General features: G+C 41.7%; 1 protein-coding gene across 2 annotated transcripts in view; it reads left to right on the top strand.

Moving 5' to 3' along the window:
- Nucleotides 1–9196, top strand: part of ITPR1 (inositol 1,4,5-trisphosphate receptor, type 1) — a 437331-nt gene that overhangs the window by 264510 nt on the left and 163625 nt on the right. For both annotated transcript variants that reach the window (XM_006846621.1, XM_006846622.1), the window contains 2 exons: nt 4430–4562; nt 8097–8287. In XM_006846621.1, the coding sequence (XP_006846684.1) occupies nt 4430–4562; nt 8097–8287 (324 nt within the window). The remainder of the gene's footprint in view (nt 1–4429; nt 4563–8096; nt 8288–9196) is intronic.

Below are 9196 nucleotides of genomic sequence, written 5' to 3' on the forward strand. Positions count from 1 at the left end.
TAAAACAATGGCTGAGGAAAACAGAATTTTCCTTGAATTTATGCGACAGATTTATATAACTTTGAATCGTGCTTATCCATTTTCTCTTTCTTTTATCTGATGTAGTCTGTTTTTATTCTTTCATAAAGGGGAGAAATCTCATGAAAACAAAAAACAAACAAACAAATCCCACTTGTTGGCTTGTATTGATTTGTTTCTTGCATTTTAATTTGGAAGGGTTGATTTTTGTTTGGTAGAGAGGTGAGGTAGTTATATAAACCAAGAGCCTTATAATTAACAGGTAAAAAACAAGTTTGTTGGACTGTATATATACTCCCCATAATGAAGACATCTCTTGATGCTCTCTAATGGGGGAAAATTACCATTTGATGCATCCATTGCTATGGCAACTGCTAGGGCTTTTCTGTTGACAGAAAGGCAAATGGTAATATGAGCTGCCTTTGTAACTTCAGTTTGAAACCCAGGCTGTGTAAATGTGAAGAGGCCCATGTGCTTAGCCTGTGGAGTATGTATGTTCCTTCCTCTACCTCCCTCTCGCTTGACTGCAGACTTCCCGAGGCCCTTGCTGTTTGCCTTCCAAACCACTAAGAGGGAAAAACAACAACAACAACAGCAACAAAAAACAACATCCAGAAGCCAAAATCTAACCAAGCAACACGATGGAATTGTGGCGTAAAAGCCCCACAATTTCTTCTGACAGGCATACCGCTTCTGAGTTGACCATCCAACACTGGGTTCTCCCACCTCCTTTCTTGTTAGCTAGGTTGGCTGCCTTCTTGGCTGTAGGTAACAGTTTCAAACCAGCCATCCACCTCTCACCTGTGGTTTTGTGATATCATGTTTGGTAAGGTGGAGGGTCAGAGAAAAAGAGGACGACCCCCAACGAGATGGATTGGCCAAGTGGCAGCATCGATGGACTCAAGCGTGGCAACAGTAGTGAGGTTGGCCCAGGATCAGGCAATGTCTCGTTCTGCTGTGATGTGAGTTGGTACCGACTCGATGGCACTGACAACAACAGGGAAACTCAGGAAATTAGAATTATTTACTTATAACTATTTCTATTGTTATGGAGTCTTGGTGTGGCGCTGTGGGTTAACATGCCAGACTGCAAAGCCCTTTGAATTGCAAGGTCCGTGGTTCAAGCTCACCAGCTGCTCCTTGGAAACCCTATATAGGATCACTATGGGTCGGAATTGGCTCGATGGCCCTTAACAGCAACAGTAACATTCCTATTGTTGGACCTCAAGAGTCTGCATGTTATTGAAAGTAAATCAAATACTTTAAAACAACAAAATGTTGTTGTTAAGTGCTGTCAAGTTGGTTCCAACGCATAGTGACCCTGTATAGGATTTCTGAGGAATAGCTGGTAGGCTTGATCTGCCGACCTTAGAGTTCACCATCCAGTGCTGATCCTACAGTACCATACCAGAATTCCAATGTTGTTGTTGTTGTTAAGTGCCGTCGAGTCGATTCCGACTCTTAGCAACCCTGTATAGAGTTTCCAAGGAGCAGCTGGTGAGCTTGAACCACCGACCTTGCAGTTCAAACGACTTTGCAGTCTGGTGCATTAACCTACAGTGCCACACCAGGACTCCAACAGGTACCTCATAATTAAAAATGGAAATCAAGTCCTTGGGTGGTACACAGTTTTTGTGATCCACTACTAACCTATGGGTCGGAATTGACTTGACGGCACTTAACAACAACAACAACTAACCTAAATTGACTTTTCTGGTGTGGGACTGTAAGATATGCACTGGACCTCAGGTCAGTTTGAACAGCAAGGTCAGTGGTTTAAACCCACCAGCTGCTCCTTGAAAACCCTATACAGGTCGTTATGAGTTGGACCTGACTTAGCAGCACTTAACAACAACAACACTAACATAAAGATTGGTAGTTCGAACCCATCCCATCCAGCAGAACTCTATAGACGTAAGCCCCCATAGTCTGCTTTCATAAAGATTAGAAATAAGAAAACTCTGTGGAGCTGAGTTGTATCTTGAAACACATCAATCAGGCATCTTGAATTGGAGTTGACTCATTGGGAACTGATTTGATTATTTTTTTCTTTAATTCAACATGGAGTTATGTTAGTAGGCTGTCTTGGAAATTCCTTTGAAATTTCTGTTACTCTTGTGAAACCAGCCTTTGAAATCATCTGCTCCCAGAGATTGCTTTGGAGGGTGGTCATGTGTTTGCTGGTACCTGAGACATCAGTAAAGCTGCATCTTATACTTGATTATGAGATTCTGAAGCACTAACAAATATATGGAAACTCTATTTCCCCTCCTGTAAGCAACCTGGTGGCTCCGTATAAGAAGAGCTGGATTGTGAACCACAAGGTCCACGGTTGGATGCCACTAGTGGAAGAAACATGAGGCTTTCTGCTCCCGCAAAGATTTCAAAAGCCTCGGAAACCCTACATAGGATCTCTATGAGTCGGAACTGACTCAGTGGATATTTAACAACAATAAGCAGTTTACATAGAAAGTTTGCAAGTAATTTTGCCACTTGAAACCCTTTTGGAAATTTGAATTTGTAGCTGGTCAAGGTGAGAAATGAGTTTCACAAATTGATAGAAATACGCTACCTCAGCTGAGCTACAGTGAGAGACAGATTTGTGGATGGAATAGAAAGTTGAGACTTTTGTTAGTATGTTTCCTGAACTGTCATTTAAAAATCACTTTGTCAAAAAAAAAAAAAAAAAATCACTTTGTCCTTCCCTCCCTCTTCCCTTTTATGTTATCCCAATGTACCTTTGAGGTCTTTGAGCAGCAGCTAGAATTATCAAAGGAGATAAACTATTACTTGACATGGTTTTGACAGTTGAGTTGAGGTTCTTGTCTGTCTTGGAGTTTTCTGCTCTTCTCCTTTCTCCCTTGGTCCCTTGTTCCCCTGAGGCTCCCCTCACCTCCCCACCCCTCTCAGGGCATCCTCCCCATTCCGCCAGCTCCCTCTTTTCTTGTTTTGGCATACACCTCACTTGCAGTCTCCAGAACTATTCTTGGAGCCTATTAACAGATCGCTTCACATTTTACTGACTCATGTTACAGTTGTCGGGTTTTTCAAAAGGACTCGGAATCTCTATTTTAGAGATCCGCTGCATTTCCGCACCTTTTGTCTCTGCTAGACTTCTCAGTTGCCTCTCTTGATGATGCATCAGAGGAACCCCATACCGTACTATTTTGTCCCTGAGAAATAGGCCGGTGGAAATGTAGTCTAACTTACAGACTGGGAGAAGTCCCTAGGTGTGGTACAAATGATTGCTGCTCTCCATGCTAACCAGAAGGTTGGCCACTCGAGTCCACCCTGGGATGCATCGGAAGCAAGTCCTGGTGAATCAACCATTGACAACCCTGTGGAGTAGAGTTCTAACCTGACACACACGGGTCACCATGAGTTGCAGCCAACTCGATGGGAACTGATTACAACTGAGTAGGTGGCCTGGGAGTCACTTAGCAACATGACTGAAAAGAGGTGAGAATAAACCCTGTGTCTGCTATGTTGGTTAGCCGGTGGCCCTTAGGATGACTGAGGAAATTACCTTTCATTAATTTTGTTTCACTTAACATTGTGGGAAGTAGTTATTTACTATCCAGAATTCTTTGATAATTATATTTTTTAAACTTTTTTTTTTAAATACCAAAGTTCAAGCGTATACAAAAGGAGTTAGAAAGTTTTGACAACTTCCACTGATAACCCAACCTCAACTACTATAATTCATACCCAGTTTTCTCCTATGTATACCCCTACCTCCATCTTATTTATGCTTCTCCTCCTTGCAAATTATTTCAAAGCAAATCCCAGGCATAATATCATTTCATTCATGATGCTTACTTTTTGATTGCCCGACCTGCCATGATTTTGTTTCCCATAATACTGTGGTTTTTCTCTCTCTAATATTTGTTCTATTGACTATTTCTGCAAGAAAGGATACTTCCAGTTTATTAATGTCGTATACTCTATAAATGTGATATCTTTTTCTTAGGACCTTGGGAATAAACACCTAAAATTATATTTACATATTTTTATATTGCTGTGTGGAAACTGACTTGTAAAAATTTCAACTTGTCCAAATTTTATCGACCAATGGGAATTTTCTTTTGTTTTTGTTAGTTGCCCTTCAAAATTAGTGTTCTATCTCTTATCACTGTGTGAGAGTGTACTTCTTCAGATATGCAGTATTCAAGAATTGCTGCTTAAAAAAAAAAAAAAAATTGTTCTCTAAAAATATGTGGAAGAAGTTAGCTTCAGAGTTTCCAAATGCTTTTATCAATAATTTACATTTTCCCTGAGTGAAACTGGGCCAATTATAACTGATTACCCTTGAGGTGGGTTTGTTTTTTGTTTTTTGTTTTTTGTTTTAATATTAGTTGCTCAGTGATACATCAAAATCAGAACCTGATTTCATTATCCTGTTTGAATTAAGGGTGAGGCGCTCAGGCAAATTTTGGTCAACCGTTACTATGGAAACATCAGACCTTCGGGAAGAAGAGAGAGCCTGACCAGCTTTGGCAATGGTCCACTGTCACCCGGAGGACCCAGCAAACCTGGGGGAGGAGGTAGGTTGTGTGGTGGACTCATTACCTGCCTGTGTGAGTCAAGTGTGTCACATGAGTGTTGTCTGTGTCTGCAGAACAGGTTGAAACTTTTAAACAGACACATTCGCTTTGCATGTGTCATTTTTAAGACTTGGTTTTGTCTTTGGTCTGCTATCAAATTGATGTCTAAAAGTATTTCCCTACCAAATAACATTTCCCTGCAATTAGATATTGGCTAAATTGGCTAAATCTTTTACCCTGCTTTCTCATGCAGTAACCCTTATGATGATAATACAAATGGACTTGATTTTACTCTTATTTTCTTGTGGTGGTACAGTGTCTTAAGTGTTTAATGCTGCTAACTTCAAGGTCAGCTGTTCAAACCCATCAGCTACTCCACAGGAGAAAGATGAGGCACCTTAAAGATTTGTTGTTGTTGTGTGCCGTGGAGTCAGTCATAATGACCCTATATAGGATTTTCAAAGCTGTAATCTTTATGGGAGCAGAAAGCCTCATCTTTCTCTCGCAGAACAGCTGGTAGTTTCAAACTGCTGACCTTGCAGCTTGCAGCCTGATTCGTAACCACTACGCTGCCAGAGCTCCTTATAAAGATTTACAGCCTTGGAAACTCAGTGGAGCAGTTCTACCCTGTCCAATAGAGTTGTTCTGAATCGGAATCAACTTAAGTGCAGTGGGCCTGGGTTTTTCCTGTAATCATTAGGACTCTTGTCTTCCCATAAAATGGCGATGATATGGGCAGTGAAGATGGTAAAAAGCTACCATTTTATGAGCGTACTGGGTGCATTCTCAATTGCTCCACACTCTTTTTCTCTTATTTTCCTCCTAGTTACTTAGCATGTGGTAGATACTTTTATTATCCAAAGCAGCTCTGGTGTCACTGTAGGATAATATAGGAGCATTGGGCCGATAACCACAAGGTTGGCAGTTCAAACTCACCAGTTGCTGTATGGGGTGAAGATGAGATTGTCAGCTCCCATAAAAATTTATAGTCTTAGAGACCCTTTATAAGGTTGCTATGAGTCTGAATCGACTTGATGGCAGTAAGTTTTGCATTGTTATCCTAGGTACTTTGCGTGGTGCAAAAGGTTGGAGCATCTAGTCCATCCAGTGAACCTCAGAAGAAAGGCCTGGCTATCTCCTTCTGTAAAACCAGCCATGAAAAACTTTAGGAAGCACAGTTCTGCTCTGGCACACATGGGAGTCACCATGAGTTGGGATTGACATCATGGCCCTTTGGGTCTGTTGTTATCCCAGGTTAACAGAGAAAGCTCAAGCTTCGAAGTGACTGGCCTATGATTTGAACCTGGTGTATTTCACTCCAAAGCCCATGCTTTGTGCTTCTCCAAACTGGGATGGGAGCTAGACAGAATGTCCCTTGTGTAACAGTGTTTATAACAAAGAGTTAAAAACATTCCAAAACATTTTAAGCACAATTATAGTTAGAAATTTCAAAAATGTTGGACTCAAATGTGGGTTGGTTTTAAACACAGTGTTTTAAAACACAGTACCACTTTTAAAGTGGGTGAGGATCGGACTTAATTGACTCAGAATCTGAAGCACACAATCCCCTGTGTCTTATGTGATGGTTGGGTAGCTTCACAATGTTGGTGGGCTGTGTGGTTAGCACAAAAATACTCAGAATTTAATGAATTTGCATTAGCAACTTTTGGGACTTCTGGTGTGGCTCTGTAGGATCAGCACTGGGCTGCAAACTACAAGGTCCGCAGTTCAAACCCACCAGCTTCTCCTCACAAACGGGTGGCTATGAGTTGGAACCAACTCAGTGGCACTTAACAACAACAACAAAGGAGCTTCTAGGGAAGTATTTTGGTTGTATCGGCAGATAACAACTGTCGGTTTACCTGCTCGGTTTATGAGCTGTGTAGATTTGGTAAAGATGTAGTTTGGTGAAGATTCCGGTACTCCAGATATACAACCACCTCAGCTCTTCTTCCAAAACTCTCCAGAGATAGGCCCTGTGGGCCCAAGCGTTGCAGACCGTCCAAACCATAGGCTCTGAGGATCAGACTTTAGCCACCTAGCAGACATAGCAAACTGTCCCTCATCTGATTATTCAGTTATGCTTGTTAGTAATCACATACATGAGCCCTGGATATCCACAGATAAATGTAAAAACCTTCTCTAAAAGCCGAGACTGTAAATTCTAAAAAGGCAAAGTCCGCCCCCCACCCCCCAAAAAAAAGAGAAAAGCCAAAGAGGATAGAGAGAAACACTGTTGACTGGGATTGTAATCAATGTAATGAAACAAGTCATATGAATGGTTCAATGTGAAACTGATGATGTGCCTTGTAAACTTTCACTCAATCCACAATAAAAACCTTAAAAAAAAAACTCTCCAGAGATCCTCATGAAGACATTCCTCATCCAACAGCACTCATTGGATAGGTGAGGGCCTTGGGAGGTGTCAGGAGAGGTCCTGGGAACTGCATAAAAGATGGATTCTACTTCAGAAAGATGTTACCCACTTTCTACCCTGTGCTGAGGATATAAGGGCAGCGTCGAGGCCAACAGCCTTAGGGAGGTGACATTTAAACTGAGCTCTTGTAGATAAGAGCTGAGAGACACATTTTCCACTTTCTAAAATTGATTACCCCCCTTACCCATCTACGTGAAAGTTCCAGTTATTGTCAGCAGTAATGCAAACATGTCCTTAAATACATAAATACGTAGTTTCTGAACACAGTCAAAACCCATTCCGCTAAATGTCACAAACCCTCTCTGCTTAAGGATGTATGCATCTTAAACTCCGTGAGGACAGGCACTGCTCTGTTTCCCGCTTTTGTCTCCATATAGCAAGCTCTAAGTAAATGTTTGTTGATAATGAATGAATGAACAGCTAACTTTGGGCTAAGATGACTTTGTGAATTTGTTAGAAAGTGGTCTGAAATTAGAGATAATAGGCTGTGCTTTTATAGGACTGTCCTATGGAATGTTTAAGCTTAGTTTATCTCTTAAACTCAAATCAGTTCTTAATAATCCTGCCCTAAGCAAGGGGCTCTGGTAGCATATGGTTACGAATCCAGCTGCGAACTGCAAGGTCAGCAGTTCGAAACTACCAGCTGTTTCGCAGGAGAAAGATGAGGCTTTCTGCTCCCATAAGGATTTACAGCCTCGGAAACCCTGGACAGAGTCACTATGAGTTGGTTCTGACTCCATGGCACACAACAACAATAGCAAAGCCAATATAGTTTAATATAAAGTAGGGTCTTGACTTGATGGCTTTATGTCTGCACTGGAGATATTTCATTCTTTCTTCGCCCTCCTGTCTGTATTCAAATCCCATCTCTGGTACTTTGAAGCAACGTGTCCTTGGGCAATTGACTTCATCTCTCTGAGCTTGTTTACCTCTTTATAAGATGTGGTTAATATTGACTACATTCAGAATGGGGTGGTGAAGAGGGTTAAAAAAGGTAACACAGGTAAACCGTTCAATGCATACTAAGTACGTACTAAGTTTACAAGGAGTGTCAGCCACTCTGAGAGCGATTAATGAAGCAATGTTCCCTCTCCTAGGGGGAGGATCCGGGTCCGGCTCCATGAGTAGAGGTGAGATGAGCTTGGCTGAGGTCCAGTGCCACCTTGACAGGGAGGGCGCTTCCAATCTGGTTATCGACCTCATCATGAATGCATCCAGTGACCGAGTGTTCCATGAAAGCATCCTCCTGGCCATTGCCCTTCTGGAAGGAGGCAATACCACCATACAGGTAGGAAGGCGACATGTTACCTGCATGACATCCCTGCTCAGTGGGAGGAGAGTCTGTTTCCGGGAGCCAGATACCTGGGTGGGGGCACACTCTTATTAAGAGAGTGCTGCTCTCATGAGTACAAGATTGGTTCATTACCTAAGACTACTGTTACAAAGAAATGAATTCTGCTGCTATCTTGCTGTAACCGCCTAATTTGTACTTGGTTCTAAAACATGAGTTACATTTGAAAACGAATGGAATGATGGGGGATGTGCGCAGAAAACTGGCTGAGGCTCTACGGCATAGTCGGTACCCTATAAATGTTTGTTGAAAGAATGATCGAGTGAAATGTATTTACAGTTGTAATCCAGAGATCACAAAGAAGGTGTTTGGACTGTGTTGCTTTGAAGATGTAATTTTTTAAACCTGGTGCTGTAGGATAAACACTGGACCACTAAGTATAAGATTGGTGGTTCAAACTCAGAGATGCTCATTGGAAACCCTATGTAGGGTGGCTATGAGTCAGAGCCGATTTGACGGTACTTCACTACAACACAGACACTCAGCTCACTTTAAAGTTCTCTGCTTTTTAACAGTGAAGTTCAAGGAAACCTAACGAATGTGAAATTGTAAGGAATAAATCAGGCTAAGACAAACCAAGAAGAGATGATGTTTTGCTAGCCAAGTGTGGTATATGTTTAAAAATAATAACAAAAAATGGAATTCTTGATGGTGGTGGTAGTTATGTACTATGGAGTCGGTTCCGACTCATAGCGACCCTGTACAGGGTATAAATCTTTATAGGAGCAGAAAGCCTCATCTTTCTCCCACAGAACAGCTGGCAGTTTCGAAGTGCTGACCGTGAGATTAGCAGCCCGATTATTAACCACTACGCTACCAGTTGTTGTTGTTAAGTGTCGTTGAGTT

The sequence above is a fragment of the Chrysochloris asiatica genome, unplaced genomic scaffold, assembly GCF_000296735.1.
Source record: "Chrysochloris asiatica unplaced genomic scaffold, ChrAsi1.0 scaffold00028, whole genome shotgun sequence".
Lineage (NCBI taxonomy): Eukaryota > Metazoa > Chordata > Mammalia > Afrosoricida > Chrysochloridae > Chrysochloris > Chrysochloris asiatica.